The sequence below is a fragment of the Mobula birostris genome, chromosome 3, assembly GCF_030028105.1.
Source record: "Mobula birostris isolate sMobBir1 chromosome 3, sMobBir1.hap1, whole genome shotgun sequence".
NCBI classification, from domain to species: Eukaryota; Metazoa; Chordata; class Chondrichthyes; order Myliobatiformes; family Myliobatidae; genus Mobula; species Mobula birostris.
In genome coordinates, this window is record NC_092372.1 from 41,066,504 (window position 1) to 41,088,723 (window position 22,220).

The 22,220-nt window shown below is 40.6% G+C and overlaps 2 protein-coding genes across 2 annotated transcripts in view; both read left to right on the forward strand.

Annotated features, from left to right (window-relative positions):
* Window positions 1-973: 973 nt before the first annotated feature.
* Window positions 974-8,915, forward strand: LOC140194987 (follistatin-A-like). Its single transcript, XM_072252502.1, has 7 exons — window positions 974-1,071; window positions 2,364-2,629; window positions 3,805-3,996; window positions 4,334-4,552; window positions 4,900-5,127; window positions 6,642-6,869; window positions 8,095-8,915. Exons 1-7 carry the CDS (start codon window positions 995-997, stop codon window positions 8,172-8,174), a joined length of 1,290 nt encoding a protein of 429 aa, XP_072108603.1. The 5' UTR covers window positions 974-994; the 3' UTR covers window positions 8,175-8,915.
* A 4,488-nt stretch (window positions 8,916-13,403) lies between these two features.
* The window catches only part of ndufs4 (NADH:ubiquinone oxidoreductase subunit S4), a 106,948-nt gene continuing 98,131 nt past the window's right edge, over window positions 13,404-22,220 (forward strand). Inside the window, 1 exon segment of the mRNA XM_072252504.1 lies at window positions 13,404-13,615. Within this exon segment, the coding sequence (XP_072108605.1) occupies window positions 13,404-13,615 (212 nt within the window).

Below are 22,220 nucleotides of genomic sequence, written 5' to 3' on the forward strand. Positions count from 1 at the left end.
TTTCGTCCTCCAGGTGTCTCACTTTGGTTTTACACAAGACCTACACAGAGGCTGCGTTTCAATCCGAATATTTTTCCCCCTAATTTTTCAGCGCTCCGCATCTCTAATAGCCTCTCACATTTCGCTAGCTTCGCGGCCATCTCGCTGTATGCAATGTCCCTGTGTTTTCCTTTTCGTGAACCCTGTTTACATTTATCTCCATTCATCTTCTCTAAACTTGATGTTATTCTCTGCTTGCGCCGATCTATCCGGCCACGATCATCTCTTACTAACACATAATCTGCAGTTTCAACCCTAGTTTGCGCTTCCATTTTTCTGTCAATGTTCTACCTTGGTTCAAGTTTGATTAAAGTTTCTGATTCAACTACAGGTGCTGATAAGCAGTGCTGTGTTTGAGATTTGTGAAATGTGCGCAGTAAATATTCCCTGTTGAAGACCAAAGATGATCACCTGTCCGCTAAAGGGTAGTGAAGATTTTGATTAGAAGCCATTTCCCTCCCCACGAAACGAATTCTTAATGACACCACCGGGAAGCATTGTGTGCAGTGATAGTCGATCGATCACATATTAGCACCTTTTAATGGTTTTATTTAAAACCGTAAATTAAATCCTGTGAAGCTTATCCCGCCTCAACCGAGTGCCATTTTCTAAACCTAAAACCGGTTTAGGAATGGAAGGCTGTTCGTGCCGTTAAATATAATTTCATGTTTGTCGAAATGAATCCAAACTCAGGCCTCTGAACTGTAATCTGAAAACGTGACTCGCAATATTTCCGCTTTCATTTGACGCTCCACCTCTATGACAAAGCAATGGAAACAGTTGTTGAGAGTGGAAATCATTTAGTCATTTGGGTCGGGTGGGGGGGGGTGGGGGGGCGACTGGCCCTTTCAGTTGCAGTTACCCTATTTGAATCGTTAGGGGGCTGCATAACGTTTTCCCAAAAAAGAGAGAATTAATAGGTCAGAATTGCCATGTTGTGGAACAACAATCCAGGATGCTCCAGATGCAGGGACTGGAGTTCCGAGGCGCTGAGCCCGAAAATGATTCACATGGATTTGCTGTATCGAGAAGGTGATTTTTTTTTTGTTGTATGTATGATGACGCCAAGGATCTTCTTTTATTGGGATGTCTATTTTGAACGCTCTTGTGTGATAAGTACTACGGTCACCCAAACAACTGTCTACTCTAATATTAGAACGATTGCATTTCTGGCATTTATTATAAAGAGCCTATTGTAATAAGTCTTTATTAAAAGATTACCATTATATCCCGCAGCTGGTGGAAAACGTCTGTTATCACCGAGTTATTTCGAGTGAGGTCCATACACCTATCACAACTAAAACATTGCCCGGGATTAAGAGCGATCACGATTTAAATCGGATCATGCGTTTTATCTTTTCCTGGAGGAAGGTTTCCCACATACTTATCCTTCCTTGCCAAAAGTGACTTCACTGAGCAACACGAAGATTCGACTTTCGATGTCACAATCTCCTAAATGAGAATAGGAGACCGCCTACGGCATTTCATAGACATGCGAAGTCTGATCCAGTAATAGACGTGAAACTTTGCCAGTTCTGCATATTAAATCTAACTGCTTTTCTCATATGAAATAGCAGAATGCACGCACGGTATCAGTTTCTTTGGTTTCATTTCTGATTCCCTATTTTATTATTTAATACGTTGATTGGTCCCACCGAAGCAGTCAGATGGCCATAAATTACTAACAAACTCTGCACTGATCCTCTAAGCCAATATTGCAGTAAAAAAAATCTTTCCCCCTGTGTGTCTTGAGACTGAACTTAAGGAGGTCAATTATGATAGTAACTTGCTTTCCATGTAAACAAACCTCCTACTCGTAGATTTTAGACGAAACTTCGATATTGACTATATGTCTTGTTATTATTGCGCTACAATAGGAACCGTACCTTTAATGCTGGAATTCATTAAATATGATATGTTTTGTTGGGGGGGTGTTGATTAGGACGGATAATATTTGCCCTCAAATGATGCATATCTTGCTGAGAATAAACACCTCTGGGAAATAAAGTACATACCTTCTTTAGTATTTATTCTATCGTTATCATATAATGCTAACACTGGCACGAGAGCAAAAGAAAATCCAAGATCGTACTATAAGTACGTGAAGAATAACAGTAGGGATAAGTTCGTTCATTGCCACATTATCCCGCCATTAGCTTATAGTGTCATGTCACCTGCAACCCGGCGCGCAGATCATAATCCTATATCTTATATTTGTGGTTTAATTGACTGAGATTTTATAGAACTTTTAGAGAAGGCGGTGAAATGTCACCTGATTAAGTTTCCGTCCACCTTAACTTTTTGATCACTTCCTCCTCCCCCAGCCTGCCAAGCACATTACCATGCCATCAGAAGACCGCCCACCAAACAGACCAGCCAAGACCCTTTTCAGCCAAAATATTTAAGAGTGACTGCATTCACAGTTTGACGTTCATTCAACTCTGCGATCAGACTAGACTGGCGTTCTCAGATCAGTACTTATCTGCGGCGAAACTGAGTGCAACAATGTTAAGGATGCTAAGCAACAGAGCTGTGTCTCGCGTTTTTTTACTTTATATCTTCCTCACCATTGGAGACGACCGAGTGCAGGGTAAGTTAAAAACAGAATGGGAAGAGTTCGCTCTCTGTTGTTAGATTTGTAAATACGGCTCTTAGTTTCAAGTTTGTTTCAACTTGCGCTTCGTGTAATTTTTTCTCTCTGGGAGGACATACCGAAAAACCTGACGATAATCCACAAAGCGTACTTACATTTTGTTTCTAGTTCAAGACTCGCAGGATACAATGCGATGTAGCAAGTTACCTTTCGAACACGTGTTTCTGTACTTTATTCACATTTATTGAAACACAATCGCGCTGAATTGTAAGGTGCAAATCGCATTACCTGTGTGGACATTCCATGGACTCACGTAGAAAATAAATAGAAAATTGAGTTTGGACCCTTGGAAACAACGTCGTGTAGGTCTTTATTCAATTAGTAAAATCAAAAGGGTGTTACTTAGAGGAAAAACGCTCCATTGATCGGCATATGAACCGTCGCGTAAGCGTCCGGTAGGGTGAGTGGAGGTGAGTTAAATTGCTGTATCACGCTGAACTGCAGCATTACTTAAACACTGAACTAATATTTTTGGTCCAGTGGAAATAATTGCCACGTGTCTTATAATAAGCCCCGGTTATATTGCTAACATAGAAGTTATAGTATAACCAAACACGCTATGCATATAAGATAAAGAGATTTATATTAGACGGTATCAACTGCGTCTAGACTCTCCAGAAGAGGCAGCAGAGTCAGACATGTTTAGAATACAGGAATACTGCGATCGGTTCTATTCCTGAGTGACAATGTCGATAAATAATGTCACGAGCTCATGATTTATCGATACCTGCCGTTGAAGTTTGGGATGCTTGGTAGATGCTGTCAAACTGACAGCCCCCAGATTTTTTTCACGCCTAAATGACGAGTAGCTCGTCATACCATTCCCTGCCGATGTGGTTCTTTCTGGGACCTCAGTATCGATGTGCCTAATCGACGGTGCTTTTCTTTCAACCCTATCACGCCTATGCAGTACTCAGCTTGTGATGATTTGGAGCCAGATAACTTAACAAGCGTGATATTCAAAAATGTCACAAGCTTACCGCTGGGACATGTCGATTACTTCAGCTTCTGTGCTTTACATCGACTGATGTAAAATACTTGAAGTAAACATTATTGTAACAGTGCACGTGTTAGATCAGTAGACCTGACAGTAATATGACTGTACGTTGCAGCTGGGAACTGCTGGCTACAGCAAGCCAAAAATGGCAAATGCCAAGTCCTCTATATGACTGGGGTCAACCGGGAAGAGTGCTGCAAAAGTGGAAGACTGGGTACGGCTTGGACTGAGGATGACGTCCCATCTAGCACACTTTTTCGGTGGATCATCTTTAACGGAGGAGCCCCTGCCTGCACGCCTTGTAAAGGTACACCTTTGTTAGTCTCCGTGAATCGAAATCTTTTGCATCAATATATCTTTAAAATCAAATTTCGAACAATGTGTATTTTGCGCTTAGTGTCTAAACAATTCTAATATATACTTTGATATACACCTTGAGTAGCTTGAATCTTCTCAGTATGCAGAACTAATAAGATGGCGGCTGCTTAATATTAACAATCAGGAAAATAACATTAAAGTACATTTCTCACTTGCTGGTTATGTGATTAGTTTGGCTAACAAGGACAATTAACTCAATTTCCCTTTCTTAATTGCTGCGTTGAAAGGGTCTGCAGACAATTGCATCTGTGTCATTTTCTTTCTAGAAACGTGCGATAACGTCGATTGCGGGCCTGGTAAAAGGTGCAAAATGAACAAGAAGAACAAGCCTCGATGTGTCTGTGCCCCTGACTGCTCCAACGTCACCTGGAAAGGATCTGTTTGCGGGACCGACGGGAAAACTTACAAAGACGAGTGCGTTCTCCTGAAGGCGAGATGCAAAGGACATCCCGAACTGGAGGTCCAGTACCAAGGCAAATGCAGAAGTACGTGTGCGCTAGGATTACGCTCAATGGCAACGTCTTTCAGGAACTGAAAAGGAAGCTCACTTAAACAGTACCAAATAACGAATTTCTCGACTCAAATGCAGAGTCGACTTTTGAATGATTTATTTCACACATATTTGATTTTAAATATGTATGTGGTTCATTCTTGGGCTAATTATGGTTCGAATTCTTGTCTACTAAATAGTTTTTGCATATTTAGGATTGCTGTGCATAAGCACATTTTGACCTTAAGTCTGTCCTCAAAAAGATCAACGCAGCCGACTGCTAATGATTGTTTTCAACAGATGCACATTTCACATTTTTTTAGTGTTTCCTTTCTTTTTCAGAAACTTGCCGGGATGTCTTGTGTCCAGGCAGCTCGGTGTGTGTGGTAGATCAGACGAACAGTGCCTACTGTGTGATGTGTAACACGAGGATTTGCCCTGAACCTTCAAGTCCGGAGCAGTACCTGTGCGGTAATGATGGGATCACGTATGCCAGCGCCTGCCATATCAGACGTGCCACCTGCTTGATGGGAAGGTCCATTGGAGTCGCATACGAAGGGAAATGTATAAGTACGTACTCAAATCCTAACAAAGTGCAAACCGCATAAATTTGCTGAGGCTGAAGTCCACGTGGAAGAGTTTTCCTTCTGTCGGCGTAATTAGTATGCAATGGACAAAATGAAATGCAAATGAAACACTGTCTCTCCAATTATTCCTAGAAAAGCTCACTGATACCGGTTAGATCACTGGCCACCTACGTAGCACAAAGGTCATCTTTACTAATCACGTAATCTTTTCAACTTCCTAAAGCAGAGAAATGAGTCTGTTTCATAATGCAATGATATGTTTTCCATAGACAATGGACAGTCAGCCCTTTTTCCCCAGGGCAGAAATGGCTAATTGGAGAGAGCATAGTTTTAAGGTAATTGGAGGAAGACATAGGTGAGATGTCAGAGGTGTGTGTTTTTTACACAGACAGTGGTAAGTGCGTGGAATGCACTGCCAGGGCTGATGATGGTAGAGACAGATACATTATGAAGATTCAAACGATTCTTGGATAGGCACGTGGATGAAAGAAAAATGGAGCGTTCTGGGAGGGAAGGGTTAGATTGACCTTGGTGTAGGTTAAAAGGTTGGCACACATCGTGGGCCAAAAGGCCCACACTGTCCTGTACTGTGTTCTATGTTTTGTTTCCAAACTATATTTACATTAAGTAACTAAATCTAAAATTGCAATTGCATGAAATTCAAAGAAATTCAACTTTTAAGTTCTCACTCTGAAGTAATGGTCTTCAAGTTATGCTTCGAAGTGGAGAAATATTTCTCAAACTATTATTCCGTGTCTTTGTAATAGAGCTAGAGCCTTTTAAGGAACTGAATCGTTATAAAGGAGGTTTCAAGTGCTCCCATATCAGTAAAGGTGCATGACGTATTCCCAAGGTTTATTAGCCAGCTGTGATTTTGGGTGACGATGAAAGCTGCATTTGGTCACGTGAATTATTACTTTGAATGACAGGAGCAGGTTTCTAGATATTAAGGGAATCGATGGGCATTGGTTTAGTTAAGGAATTTGATGCTGGGGTAAAAGTTTAGCCACGATCTTATTGATCGATGGAGGAGATACGATGGACCGAATGGCCTACCCCTGCCTCCGTTTCGTACATTTTTGTTATCTCTAAGAATTGGATGATGCAATGATAAAAGTATAGCTCATGGATGTCTAATTTAGAAAGTCAGTTTCTAAAGTTGTTAACGTTTTATTTTTGTATGTGATTCAAAAGAAAGGTTCAGGGATGCGGGTCTCCTCCTTTTAAATTTTATTTTGCATTAACTCCCATATATGATCGTAGCGAAACATACGAAACATCTATCCTTTGTACCTGTCAAAGCCTAGGGATCAAACTTGAGTTTAGAACAGTTCTCTTATGGATGGAATCGTGGCATGCAAACTGCTGGCACGTACACAATGCATGAAGACTTCGTATTTGTCTGTATCGAAGTACAACTTGGAGCATGACGATGTTATTGAAGACTAATAGAATAATTATTTTCATAAATTTGTTTTCTGTCTCTTACTCTTCTAGAAGCGAAATCCTGTGAAGACATAGAATGTAGCTCTGGAAAGAAGTGTTTATGGGACAGGCGGCTCGGCAGGGGTCGATGCGTAGTTTGCAATGTGTGTCAGGGTGGACGCTCGGATGAGCCAGTGTGCGCAACTGATAACACCACTTACCCCAATGAGTGCGCAATGAAAAACTCAGCCTGTTCCTCTGGTACCCTGCTGGAGATTAAACACACGGGATCTTGCAACTGTAAGTAACTTTTAGGCCAAAAATAAGACTTGCTCTTTCTTCCATATTTCGGTCAATGGTTTTCAATTGCCAGCTCGAGTTCTCCGATGACAAGGATCTTATCAAATGTATCGCCACCTATTATCTACCAATTAAGACTATGCATATGTTCCTCGTCATTTCAAGGGACAGTGGAGGGAGATTTGATTTGTTCGCTGGGGGTAGTCAAATGATAAGCTCAGTCTTTACACTCGCATTTAAGATTATGTCACATGTTGATATACGGAAGAAATTATCCGTCTCTCCAAAAGTGCAACTGTGTTCACTAAAGAAATTGGAGAATTAAATGCCTGGACTTGTGGGGTGCGTGATGACAGTGTTTCAAGCACACGCCTTCTTCGGAGGAGCAGATGAAATATTCTGACCAAGTGAATCTTCTTATTCCTATAGATATTATCCTTTTTTTAACCCACGTCACTTGAAACCTCCCTTCCGCATATTAAATGCTGCCTTTTTTGCTGTGGTAACAATAGACACTTTAAAAATATATTGTAACAATTGTACTATTATTTTCCGAGCACTGTTTGCATGATTCCCCGAGGGAAGAACATCCAGTGATGTCGGTATGTCAGTGGATTATGTAATATTCCTTAAGAAATAACTGGGCATCAACGTATCTTCAAATATGATAGACTAATTAAAAGATTCGTGAGGAATTGTTGTGTTACTGCTTCAACTCTGAGTAACTGTTAAAGTTAATAAATAGTCAACATTTTCTTGGACAACGATGCTTCCTGTTCCCGTTCAGGGCAAGAAGATGCCATGGGAGATTAACATGCCGTGATAGTGATAGATTTCGACATCGATTCCAATCGAACCTGATGCCTTCTTAGCAGTACAGTAGTGATCTTCCAAATGCTTCACTGTTGTTTGAGATGTTAAGGCTATTTAAATAGTTCATAGATAGGTTTAATTCAGTTGCAGTGAAGAATACAATGGATGGAAACGTTGTAAATGTTAGACTGGAAGAACACTGCCATAGAACATAATCATTGAATCTTCACATCCCTGTTAGTAATGGTGTTATAAAACATTACTTCATAATAGCAAATGACACAAATTGCATCCTTGAGGCTCTTTAAAAGAAACTCTATTGGGACTGTAAGAGGGATTTGAAAACATGCACTGAGTTTCTGTGCTGTTGTGATCCTTATTTATACAACAGCTACCCTATATTCTCCCATAGCCATAACTGAAGAAGAAGAAGATGAAGAAGACGAGCAAGAAAATAACATCTTTCCTAAATCAGCATTTCCGATTTGGTAATTTTCTCACCCTGTGCGAAGAGGAAGGTGTCGGTGTACTTATTTGTAAATAAGTGTACGCTTATTTATTTTGAAGAAGTATACATAGTTGAGTTTAGTAGATTTTTATTTATACTGTCATGTTTATAATTTATACATAAAATAGGCCAACATGATTTGGAAATATATTCGTCAAAAGAACAGTGTTATCATTAATTTATTGTGACATATGATGCCTGTAAAGTATACTTTTCCAGTGAACTGTAAATTGCATTATGATAGCTGTAAATGTGACTGGTCATTCTCCTTTTGTACTAGAGATTTTAGCTATAATATCTGCATGTTTTTACCTTTTATATTTATTTATTGGAATATGTTACACATTGTAAATAAAGCTTCAGATATTGTTTACTGTAACTGATCAAATGTGCTGTGTCTGGAATGTGCTGTCAGCTGGAGATGTTCTGCAGCTGTAAGGTTACAGGATCATTTTATGGAAGTGTAATCAGGTTGACTTTTACTGGTTTGTTGCTGTAAAGGTTTTGACAAATGCGAAACAGTTCAGGTTTTTCATTTTGCTTAAAATTATGTTGCAGATACAATTTTATATTTTCAAACATGACAGATCTAAATTCATCCAAATATATAGTTTTGTACTTTTTCTATCATGTAAATGTGCAATGTATATAAAAAGTGATAACATGGAACTGTAAATACATTACAAATAAACAATAAAAAGCCATACAAATTTTCATTTTGTTGCTTTCCTCTATGACAGTTCCCCTTGCCAGAAATAAAGGCCTCATACAAAATTAAACAATGTTAGTGTCTTCTGTCTTATGTGTTAAATCATCTCATCCATGAATAGAATCAAATGCAGGTAAAACAAAATCACTCCACCATCTGAAATATGGAGCAAGTGGTTAGATCTAACAAGCACCTTGAGCAAGTAGGAAAGTGGGCAAAAGAATGGCAGATTGAATTTAACCCAGGCAAGTATCATGTGATGAAGTTGAACTAAGGTGGACATATGCAGTAAATAACATTGACCGGAGGCATGTTGTTCAGCAGAGAGACCCGGGGGTACAAGTACATTGTTTGCTGGAAGTAGTGACATAGGTGGACAAGGTGATGAAGATATATGATGTGCTTGCCTTCAGCAGATGGAACAAGAGTTAGTGCATTTTGTTATCTGAAATCTGGAGTAAGTGTTTATACTTAGATTTATTTTGGACATCATGATAACCTTAGAAGTTTGCAATGTTTAATTCTCCTTTTAGAATACAATTGCCACAGGGCAGGCAGGTAGAAGGTTATTTTTTTATATTCTACATTTATTACAAGTGCAACTGAATATGACCTACAGCAAAATTTATAATTGGCACAATGTTTATTACAGTTTGCATTCACACTGCTAACATACCCATAACTATTGTTTCATCATATTAATAATAAATTCTTACCAAAAGAGAAAGGAAGCAAAAGTCTCCAATGAAGTATTATGGCACAGCTTGCCTTTGGACATTTTAACAACAGATCATAATCATTTAATTATCATGTACAAATACATCAAGATGCCTTAAAGTTATCAAAATAAACGTTTTGACTTGTTCTGGAGAAACTTACTTTGATTCTCAGTAATTAAAATTGACAGTTTCACGTTGGTTCAGAATGCTGTTGTTGCTTGCTTCTATTGTTTGCAGGATTTGTTCTTTTCTATCTTTCTTTGTGAGCACTGGGGTTGGTCTTTTTTATTTTTTTTAAAATTGGGTTCTTTCAGATTCTTAGCTTTGTGACTGCCAGTAAGCAAACAAATCTCAAGGTTGTATAACTCTTTGAAATTAAATGCATTTTGAACTTGAACTTAGGATTTGTAAAACCTTACATTCCTTCTTCACTCCCCTAATGTATTTATCTTAGTGCCTAGAAAGCACATGAATGTGATTTAGGAATGGTTTGGTCCTTTGGTCTTAAGTATTAAGCAAACAGATCACCATAGTGGAAAGGAAATATGAAAGCAACAATTTTGCAGGGTAGTTTTAGCTTAATAGCCAGGATTTTTTTTTAAAAAATGTCCTTTCTTGAAGTGTGGGTCTGTGTGGCCAAATAGCCAAGCCAATAACCAACATTGGAGCATAAGCTCAACATTAGCAGATTAAACTTTCCAAATTCCAAAAAAAATGCTATATATATGTAACAAAAATGTTTGTTTTTATAAAACACTTTAATGTTTTATCCAACGCCTCTTGCACCATGGAGATGTGTGGTAATGACAAAGTTTGAAGGCACACTTAGGTTTCAGGGAGCATTTTACAAGAGGATGCAGATACAAAAAGCTATAGGATAAATTTTCAGAAAATTAGGAGTCTGGGCAGTATAAAGCACATTCAGCATTGGTGGAATTAACACTGGAGGCAGATATAATGAGACGAGGTGTATTGAAGAGTGCAGGTTAGGAGGAGATTGTAGTGGGAAGGAGATTAGGTCTCGAAGACCATTGAAAATAAGGAAGGAAATTTTATGACTTCAGGTTGCTTTTAATATTTTGTTATATTTTATGTAATATATTTATAATTGTTGATATAAGCAATGAAAATGACTGAACTTTGAGTACTGTGGTATTGATGAGGGGGAAAGGTTCAGGATGATGTTGTTGGAGGATGGAAGATGGGTTACTAGTCAGAAGAGCAACAGGAACCTAGATATCACAGCGGATGCTTAAGGACTTCAGCAATCAGGAAATGTATCACGGGGAGCTGGGGAAGTGGGAGGAATGTTGTGGGAGGTGCAGTGGTGTGGTCTGCAATGCAACGGCAGGTAAGATGAGCAGGGATAGAGTTACACAGTGTACTGGGTGAAAATAGGCTATCATGGCAATGACACAGAGGGGCAATCCTGGTGCTGATTATAAATGCAAGCTGCTGCAGCTTCGGTAAATTGACTGGAAAGATACGTCACATGTGACAAAGCCTGATAACTTAGAAGATGATCATTGAGAAAAATTAGGGTTAAGGGTGAAAGGTGAAACATTTAAGGGGAATATGAGAGGGAACTTCTTCTCTCAGAGGCTGGTGGAAGTGTAGAATGACCTGCTAGTGGAAGTGATGGATGCAGGTTTGGTTGCAACATTTAAGAGAAATTTGGATAGGTACAAGGACGGGAAGGGTGTGCAGGACTATGGTACTGGTGCAGGTCGATGGGACTAGGTAGAATAATAGTTCAGCATGAATTATACAGGACAAAGAGCCTGTTTCTGGGCTGCAGTGTTCTTTGATTTTTCTATGACTCTGTCCTATTTTGAGAACAGGAAATTCATAATATAAGTCACAAAATAATCAACTTCGGTAGTGAGGCAGAATCTGTTGAGGCAGGTGGTCCAAAACTGATCTAAGTAAAGATGTGAGCAACACACAGAAAATGCTGGAGGAACTCAGCAGGCCAGGCAGTATCTATGGAAGTCGACATTTCGGGCCGAGACCCCTCAACAGGACACTTGAAAGAGTCTCGGCCTGAAACATCGACTGTACTCTTTTCCATAGATGCTGCCTGGCCTGATGAGTTCCTCCAGCATTTTCTCTGTGTTGCCTGGATTTCCAGCATCTGCAGATTCTCTCTTGTAAGTAAAGACGCATGTCCTGAGTTTATTATGATTACTTACCAAACTTCAACCTCTTTTTCACTCTGTAGAAAAAATTGATACTCACACAAAATATATTTTATAGGGAAGCTTTCAAAATGTTAAATTTGTTGCAAAGTAAAATACAACCTACAATGATAATTATCAAAAGTCCAGCTGTGAGCACCATCTTTAAACATTTGAAAATTGACCTGAATGTTGCAACAGCAACTAGATCAACTGAGGAAGTGGGAAAATGGGCAAATAGATAGTAGATGGATTTTCAACTCATACAAGTGTCAAGTAATGCAGTTGAATAAAGATGGATTTATGCAGTAAATAACAGTGACCTACGGAGTGTTGCTGAGCGGAAAGACCAATGGGAACAAGTATATAAGTTCCCTGAAGGTGTTGAGACAGGTGAATAAGGTGATGAAGAAGATGTATATTGTGCTTGGCTTCATTGAATGGGGCAAGAGTTAGGACATCTTGTTATGACCAATTGACATGAACTTAGTGAGGCTACACCTGGAGTATTACAGTACATGGGGTTTGGTTGTCATATTACAAGAGTGATGTGATTTAACTAGAGAGTTGCAGAAAAAGTTCATAAAGATGTTGACAGACCTGCAGCAATTGAGTTATCAGGAGATTCCGGATAGACTGGGAGTGTTGTCCCTGGAGAGGAGGGAGCCAAGTCGTGGGCTTTTATATCAAAATCATGAGGGACATTGATAAGTTAGATTGTCATAGGCTTCTTCCCAGGATAAGGAAGTCTAAATCTAGAGGAATGGTTTCAAGGTGGAAGGAGAAAGATTTACATGGGAACTAAGAGACAAGTTTTTCACACAGAAAGTGGTAGGCAAATGGAATGAGCAGTCAGAGGAAGTGGTAGAGTTGGGTACAGTTGCAGTACTTAAAAGATAGTTGGACAGGTATTCGGACAGGAAAGGCTTAGAGGGCTATGGGCCGAATGCAGTCAAACTGAACTAGCTCAGGAAGGCACCTTGGTTAGCACAGGTGAATTGTGTCAAATAACCCATGTAACTCTAACTCAATGAAATATTGTATGTTATAACAAAAAAAGGAAACAAGTAATAATATATGATAATCTTCCCCCACCTCAGCCCCTTGCAATAGAAATTTATGGATTAGTGTCGACCTGTTGAACAGTTTGTTTCTTGTTACACATACTGTATTCCGTACAGGCTATATCTGGTCACTTGTTGTTGATTACCTGTATGTACATTGGATGTCCTCATTCTGATAGTCCAATACTGACAACACTCCATAAGTACTTCCATATCTATAAAATGCTTTGGAAGGTCCTGATACCTTGAAAGGCCTTCAAAACAACACATTATTATAAAAAAACAGGATGAGTAGATTAAGACTTTACATTTCATCGTTAAAATGGACCATAGTGGTGTATTTCATAAATAAGCTAAATGATTTGTGCACCATGATAAATCCACATTAGGACAGAGACACATATCATTCTGCAGATGCTGGAAATCCTGAGTAACACACAAAATCTGCTTCTGTGTGTTGCTCAGTCTACATTAATATATTTCATTTGCTTTGGAGCAGAAAAGTGCGAGGGATAAAGTTATTTCAAGACGCAAGAGAGACTAGATGATGGAAATTTGGACCAGCGCACAAAGTCCTGGAGGTACTTTATTTCGAGATGCGGTCGCACTTGTGAGATGTGTATCTGACGGACGTCAAGAACCTTGATGCTCGCCGTCGATTGTTGTCGAGTCGAAAATGGCCGCCTCAATGTCAGTGCGTCTGAAGCAGGTCGGTCTGTTGCGAGCTCTGCCCTGGTGTTTGCCGAGTTACAGCAGGTAAAGGTTTCTTTACACTCGCCGACATACCGCTGCCACCGTTAAAGCTAGGACCGTTGTACAGTTTAATGGTGAATCCATTTACCCCAGTTCAATGTCGCAGCTGTTGCAAAAAATCCCAGACGTAAGAGCTGTTGTAACTTTGTTTTTTTAAAAAATAATTTAAATTTCAGTCACTGGTGTGTCGCAGTTGTTTACTGCTTTTCACTTAAATACCTGTTGGTCCAAAAGGCAGTGAATCTGTCCAATGGAAGCTCCACCTACAAGGCGCTGCTCTAGGCGCATGCACGCTTCTTGTTGCTGAGCAGACAATGTGGACAAATAAATAACTTCTGGATTAAGTTGTTTTTATTAAAAGTGCTGCATAACCTCGTGTGATGTGTTATTTGCAATGAGAATATATATTTTACAAAAGTAAATTTCTTTGGGGTTGGCATTTTTATATTTTTCCTATTTTGAGAGGAAGATTCCTTTAGTCGAACAGCTGAAAAACACTCAGTCCATGTGGATACGAATCATTTCTAGCCAAGTGCATCCGCTGCTAAAAATCATTTTCAAAACTTTTTTTTGTCACTAGATGGCCTGTTCAGGGGTATGTTGTCAAAGTGTTAGAATTACTTTAGCATTGTTGATGTAAACAGGAGCATGTGTATTCCCCCCCTCCCCCACCACCTTTCTGAAATTGTTGTCATGAGATCATGTCACTGGGCACTCTGTCTCCTTGTTCTCTGACTCGTCATTATTTGAGGTTCAGCCTACTATTATGGTATCATCTGCAAGCTTGCAGATGGAGATGGAGCAAAATCTGACCTCACAGTCATGAATGAATAGGGAGTAGAGTAGGAGGCAGAAGCCCACAACTTTATGGGGCACTGGTTTTGAGAATCTTCATGGTGGAAGTATTATTCACTGTCCTTCCAGATTGTGGACTGTTGGTCAGGAAGTCACGCATGCAGTTGCGAAGGGCGGTGTTGTGTTGCAGGTCTAGGAGTTTGTAGATGAATTTGTGCAATTATAATTTAAAGTGAATTTGTTATTAAGGTACATATATGTCACCATATACTACCCTGAGATTCATTTTCTTGTGGGTATTCACAATAAATACAAGAAACACTTTAAAATCAATGCCAAACCACAGACAACAAAGACAGACAAACCACTGTGCAAAAGACAACAAACTGTGCAAATAAGAAAAAGAAACAAAGTAATAAATATTGTGAACATGAGTTGTAGAGTTGTTGAAAGTGAGTCCACAGGTTGTGTAATCAGTTCATTGTCGGGGTGAGTGAAATTATCCGCTCTGGGAGTTTCCTCCTCCTGTAGTCGATAATCAGTTCTTTGGTTTTGCTGACATTGAGTGAAAGGTTCTTGTAGTGGCACTATTTGGCCAGATTTTCAATCTCCCTCCTATAGTAATGAAGTTGAAGCTGTAGTCAATAAACAGTATTTTGCCACCGACATCTTTATTGTCCAGATGCTTTGTAGGTTAGTGTAGGGGAGCGAGATGGCATCTGCCATGGATGACAGTGGTCTTCTTAAAGCATATGAAGTAGGGAGAGGTTAAAAATATCGATAAATAACCCCCCCCACCAGCTGATCTGTGGAGGATGGAAGGACACAGCCAGGGACACCATCCAAGCCAGATGCTTTTTTGCAGTTCACTGGTCTCATGTCTGTAACTGTGATGGTAGTTCAGGTGCATTACAGCTTATTGGATGTGGATAGTGACATATCAGTGCCCCTTCTGTTAACAACATGCGAAGAATGATTTGAACTCATCAGGAAGGGATGTGCTGTTGTCAGTGATGCTGTCTGTTTTGTAACATGCTTATGTTGTGTAAGCTCTGCCACAGCTGGCAGCTGGTCTGAGACTTAATTTTTGCACTGGTATTGTCTTTTGGCATCCTTGATAGCTTTATGAAGGTTACATCTTGATTACTCTTAGAGATCAGGGTTACCTGATTTGAACGCTGCAGTCCTAGACCTAGGGAGTGGATCTGCTGGTTCACCCATTGTTTCTAGATTTACCTCTTTACAACACAATCCCCTAAACACTTGTGGATAAAGTCTGTGACAGTGGTAACATCCTCATCGAGGTTGGCTGCTGAGTCTTTGGATATGGACTAGTCTATTAACTCAAAGCAGTTGCAGAGCAACTGATCTATTTTGTAAGGCCACTGTACAACTTCCTGTACTGGCACCTCATGTTTCAGTTTTTGTTTTGTACATAGAGAAAGAGCACAGCTTGGAGGTGTGATTTACTGAAGTGTCAGCTGGGGGTGGCTCATTAGACCTTTCTGATGTTTGTGCAGCAATGGCAAAGGGTGGAAATAAAAGGGGCCTTTTCTAGTTGTCTGCCAGTGACTAGTTGTGTTCTGCAGTGGTCAGTGTTGGAGCAGTTTCTTTTCGTGTTATATGTCTATGATTTGGATGACAGAATTGATGGCTTTGGATAAGTTTGAGGATGATACAAAGATAGGTGGAGGGGCAGATAGTGTTGAGGAAGCAGGGAGTCTGTAAAAGGTCTTAGATTAGGGAAATGGGCAAAGAAGTGACAGATGGAATATAGTGTGGTCATGCACTTTGGGAGAAGGAATAAAGGCATAGACTATTTTCTGTATTTCTATATAAATACAGAAATCAGAACTGTAAAGGGATTTGGGAATCCTGGTGTAGGATTCCCTAAAGGTTAACGTGTATTGACTTGGTGGTAAGAAAGGCAAATGAAATGTTAGCATTCATTGTGAAAGGAGTAGAATATTAAAGGGAGGATGTAATGCTGAGAGTTTATAAGGTTTTGGTCAGACTGTAATTAGAGTATTGTGAACAGTTTTGGGCATCTTAAGAAAGGAACTGCTGGCATTGGAGAGGGTCCAGAGGAGGTTCATGAGAATTATCCTGGGGATCAAAGGGTTAACCTGTGAGAAGCAGTAGATGGTTCTGGGCCTGTACTTGCTGGTGTTGTGAATGAGGAGGGATCTCATTGAAACCTATTTAATATTGAAAGGCCTAGATAGAGTGGACATGGACAGGATGCTTCCTATAGTAGGGGAGTCTAGGACCAGAGAGCACAGCCTCAGAATAGAAAGGGGCACCTTAGAACAGAGATGATGAGGAATTTCTTTAACCAGAGTGTAGTGAATCTGTGAAATTCAGTCAGCATCTTGCTGAGTTCCTCCAGCGTTTTGTGTGTGTTATTCTGGTGCTAGACCATAAGACATAGAAGCAGAATCAGACCATTCGGCCCATCGAGAAAGCTCCACCATCATCATGGCTGATTCATTATCCCTCTCAAGCTCAGTTTCTTGCTTTCTTCCCATAACCTCTGACATCCTTACCAATTAATAACCTATCACCTCCTCTTTAAATATGCTCAATGACTTGGCCTCCAAAGCAGTCTGTGGCAATGAATTCCTTAGACTCACCACCCTCTGCCCTTTTCTCATCACTTCTGAGATTGTGCCCTCTGGTCCTAGACTCTCCCACTATAAGAAACATCCTTTCCACATAGACTCTGTCTAGGCCTTTCAATATTTGATAGGTTTCAGTGAAATCCTCCTCATTCTTCTAAACTCCAGTAAGTACTGGTCCAGAACCATCAAATACTCCTCATGTGTTAACCCTTTCATTCCAGTGAGCATTCTTGTGAACCTGCTCTGCCAACACATCTTTGTTAGATAAGAGTCCCAAAACTGCTCACAGTGCTTTAAGTGCAGTCTGACAAATGCCTATAAAGCCCCTGCTGTGTTAGGGATATTGCAGTTTTTCAAGGGGTCTTTAAGAATTGTTTCTTCTATTTGTTTTGTGATTTTTTCCTGGTGACAAAGCTCAGGAATAAATTATTGCAAAGCTTCACCCAGTTCTCCAATGTCCTTAGTGGAAGGGCAGCTGTCATCCGTGTTAAGTTCAGTCCAGAAACGTCACAGCGGTTGATTTTAATGGTCCAGGAACAATGTTGGCTGTGGGCCCTTTTCAGATGGATCTTGTATGCTGGCCCAATCAGAAATTCCTGCATTCCATCATTGAGTTGTTTAAAAATATATGGAATCATGAACAATTCTTGATATTGTGGATATATCAGATGAGTAAATTTCCCCCAAAAGTTAAAGCATGGAAAGAGATTGCATAGCATTGAACTTGATTGGAGTTTTCAAGACACTTACTGGCTAGGTGAAGGAAAAGTTCCTTCAGCTGGGTCTAAGAATAGGAATCTATATTTATTAAAAAATTGAGTAGTTTCCTTCTGATATGGATAGAAATGCACAGAACACTAAAAATTGAGCAATATTGAGCAATCTAATTGAAGTCATGGTCCATGTCGTGGTCCATGTAGGGACCAATGACGTGGATAGGAAGAAGGAGGAGGTCCTGCAAAGAGAATTTAGGGACTTACGTGCAAAGTTGAAGGACAGGACCTCCAGGGTTGCAATCTCAGGATTGCTACCCGTGCCACGTGCTGGTGAGGCTAGAAATAGGAAGATAATGCAGCTAAATATGTGGCTAAGACTTGGTGCAAGAGGGAGGGCTTCATGTTCCTGGACAATTGGGCCTTGTTCCAGGGAAGATGGGACCTGTTCTGACAGGACGGGTTGCACCTGAACTGGAGGGGAACTAACATCCTTGCGGGAAGGTTTGCTAGTGCTGCTCCGGGGGGTTTAAACTAGATTTGCAGGGGGAGGGGAACCAGAGTGTAAGAGGAGATAGTGAGGTGGAGGAGGATAAAGATCATGCGAGAACTGCGAGTATAGTGCATGGAGTAAGCCAGATCCAACATTTAAAGAGGCTTTGAGGAAAGAGAAGCAGAATAAAGGGTGTAAAGGTAGTAAGGTAGAAGGGCTAAAGTGTGTGTACTTCAATGCAAGAAGCACCAGGAACAAAGGTGATGAACTGAGAGCTTGGATACATACATGAAATTATGATGTAGTGGCCGTTACAGAGACTTGGCTGGCACCAGGTCAGGAATGGGTTCTCAATATTCCTGGATTTCAGTGCTTTAAAAGGGATAGAGAGAGAGGGAAGGGGAGGAGGGGTGGCATTACTGGTCAGGGATACTACTACAGCTTCAGAAAGGGTGGGTAATGTAACAGGATCCTCTTTTGAGTCAGTGTGGGTGGAAATCAGGAACAGTTACTCTATTAGGAGTATTCTATAGGCCCCCTGGTAGCAGCAGAGATACCGAGGAGCAGATTGGGAGGCAGATTTTGGAAAGGTGCAAAAATAACAGGGTTGTTATCATGGGTGACTTTAACTTCCCTAATATTGATTGGCACCTGATTAGTTCCAATGGTTTAGACGGGGCAGAGTTTGTTAAGTGTGTCCAGGACGGATTCCTGTAGCAGTATGTTGACAGGCCAACTAGGGGGAATGCCATACTAGATCTAGTATTAGGTAACGAACTGGGTCAGGTCACAGATCTCTCAATGGGTGAGCATCTGGGGGACAGCGACCACCGCTCCCTGGCCTTTACCATTATCATGGAAAAGGATAGAATCAGAGAGGACAGGAAAATTTTTAATTGGGGAAGAGCAAATTATGAGACTATCAAGCTAGAACTTGCAGGTGTGAATTGGGATGATGTTTTTGCAGGGAAGTGTACTATGGACATGTGGTCGATGTTTAGTGATCTCTTGCAGGATGTTAGGATAAATTGGTCCCAGTGAGGAAGATAAAGAATGGTAGGGTGAAGGAACCATGGGTGACAAGTGAGGTGGAGAATCTAGTCAGGTGGAAGAAGGCAGCATACATGAGGTTTAGGAAGCAAGGATCAGATGAGTCTATTGAGGAATATAGGGTAGCATGAAAGGAGCTTAAGATGGGGGCATGAGAAGGCCTTGGTGAGTAAGGTAAAGGAAAACTCCAAGACATTCTTCAATTATTTGAAGAACAAAAGGATGACAGGAGTGAAGGTAGGACCGATTAGAGATAAAGGTGGGAAGATGTGCCTGGAGGCTGTGGAAGTGAGCGAGGTCCTCAATGAATACTTCTCTTCGGTATTCACCAATGAGAGGAAATTTGATGACGATGAGGACAATATGAGTGAGGTTGATGTTCTGGAGCATGTTGATATTAAGGGAGAGGAGGTGTTGGAGTTGTTAAAATACATTAGGACGGATAAGTCCGGGGACCTGACGGAATATTCCCCAGGCTGCTCCACGAGGCAGGGGAAGAGATTGCTGAGCCTCTGGCTAGGATCTTTATGTCCCCTTGTTCAAAAAAGGTAGTAGGGATAGTCCGGGTAATTATAGACCAGTGAACCTTACATCTGTGGTGGGAACGCTGTTGGAAAAGATTCTTAGAGATAGGATCTATGGGCATTTAGAGAATCATGGTCTGATCAGGGACAGTCAGTATGGTTTTATGAAGGGCAGATCATGTCTAACAAGCCTGATAGAGTTCTTTGAGGAGGTGACCAGGCATATAGATGAGGGTAGTGCAATGGATGTGATCTACATGGATTTTAGTAAGGCATTTGACAAGGTGCCACACGGTAGGCTTATTCAGAAAGTCAGAAGGCATGGGATCCAGGGAAGTTTGGCCAGGTGGATTCAGAACTGGCTTGTCTGCAGAAAGCAGAGGGTTGTGGTGGAGGCAGTACATTCGGATTGGAGGGTTGTGACTAGTGGTGTCCCACAAGGATTGATTCTGGGACCTCGACTTTTCGTGATTTTTATTAACGACCTGGATGTGGGGGTAGAAGGGTGGGTTGGCAAGTTTGCAGACGACACAAAGGTTGGTAGTGTTGTGGATAGTGCAGAGGATTATCGAAGATTGCAGAGAGACATTGATAGGATGCAGAAGTGGTCTGAGAAATCGGAGAAGTGTGAGGTGGTACGCTCTGGAAGGACAAACTCCAAGGCAGAGTACAAAGTAAATGGCAGGATACTTGGTAGTGCGGAGGAGGAGAGGGATCTGGGGGTACATGTCCACAGATCCCTGAAAGTTGCCTCACAGGTAGCTAGGTTAGTTAAGAAAGTTTATGGAGTGTTAGCTTTCATAAGTCGAGGGATAGAGTTTTAGAGTCGCGGGGTAATGATGCAGCTCTATAAAACTCTGGTTAGGCCACACTTGGAGTGCTGTGTCCAGTTCTGGTCACCTCACTATAGGAAGGATGTGGAAGCATTGGAAAGGGTACAGAGGAGATTTACCAGGATGCTGCCTGGTTTAGAGAGTATGGATTATGATCAGAGATTAAGGGAGCTAGGGCTTTACTCTTTGGAGAGAAGGAGGATGAGAGGAGACATGATAGAGGTATACAAGATATTAAGAGGAATGGATAGAGTGGACAGCCAGCGCCTTTCCCAGGGCACCACTGCTCGATACAAGAGGACATGGCTTTAAGGTAAGGGGTGGGAAGTTCAAGAGGGATATTAAAGGAAGGTTTTTTACTCAGAGAGTGGTTGGTACGTGGAATGCACTGCCTGAGTCAGTGGTGGAGGCAGATACACTAGTGAAACTTAAGAGACTACTAGACAGGTATATGGAGGAATTTGAGTTGGGGGGGTTATATGGGAGGCAGGGTTTAAGAGTTGGCACAACATTGTGGGCTGAAGGGCCTGTACTATGCTGTACTATTCTATGTTCTTTGTTCTGTGATGTAGGATTTCAAATATGAGACAGCTTTCCCTGAAGCAAAATTACTCAAGAGCATGGACGATGGTCACAAATGATGTGAAGCTCTTCTGCTACTTTGTCCAACAGTATAACTGATCCGGGGATCCAGTTGCTTCAAGGTTGCTTTTTATTGGTACCAGATTTAAACTTGCAGAATTGGGGAGGGGTGGAAAAAAGGATTTAAAGATGCATATCAAAAATAACTTTTTAAGGGCAGACTTTTGTGTAGACTGTAGGAACAGCTGCAGTGAACAGAAAAAAAGAATTCTGGAAATGCTCAGCGGGTCAAGCAGTATTTCTGGAGTATGAAGTGGAGATGATCATTTCGGTCATTGAACTGAAACAGTTTTGTTAAAATTTGTTAATGCTGATGATGTAGTATTTTCCACTGATGCCATATACCTAATAGAATATGAAAAGTTGTTGATATCTTATCTGGATATCATGTAAACACCATCTAATTATAAAGTGGGTGGATCCATGTTGAAGATTGAGGTGAATGACATTGGGAAGGGAGAATGCAAGAGTTCCTAATGAATGAATGAAAGATTACTCAGAATCAAATTTATTATCACCAGCAATACATAATCTAGCAGAGAGAGAAAAAAATGATAATAAATAAAATAAAACATAATAAACAAGTAAATCAATTACGTATATTGAATAGATTTTTTTTAAATGTGCAAAAAACAAATACTGTGTGTGTGTGTATGTGTGTGTGTATGTGTGTGTGTATATATATATATATATTACCTCACACACACACACACACACACACACACACATATATATATATATATATATATGCCCTGGGTGCTGAAGGTCCTTAATAATGGACGCTGCCTTTCTGAGACACCACTTCCTAAAGAGGATTTGGTGAAATGATCATGAGGATGCACGAGGAGTGAGTTAAAGAGAAGATTAAAAGCTGGCTGAAGAAATGGTAATGATAGCTATCAAGGCTGTATTTCTAAAACTGGACAGGAAAGGCAGC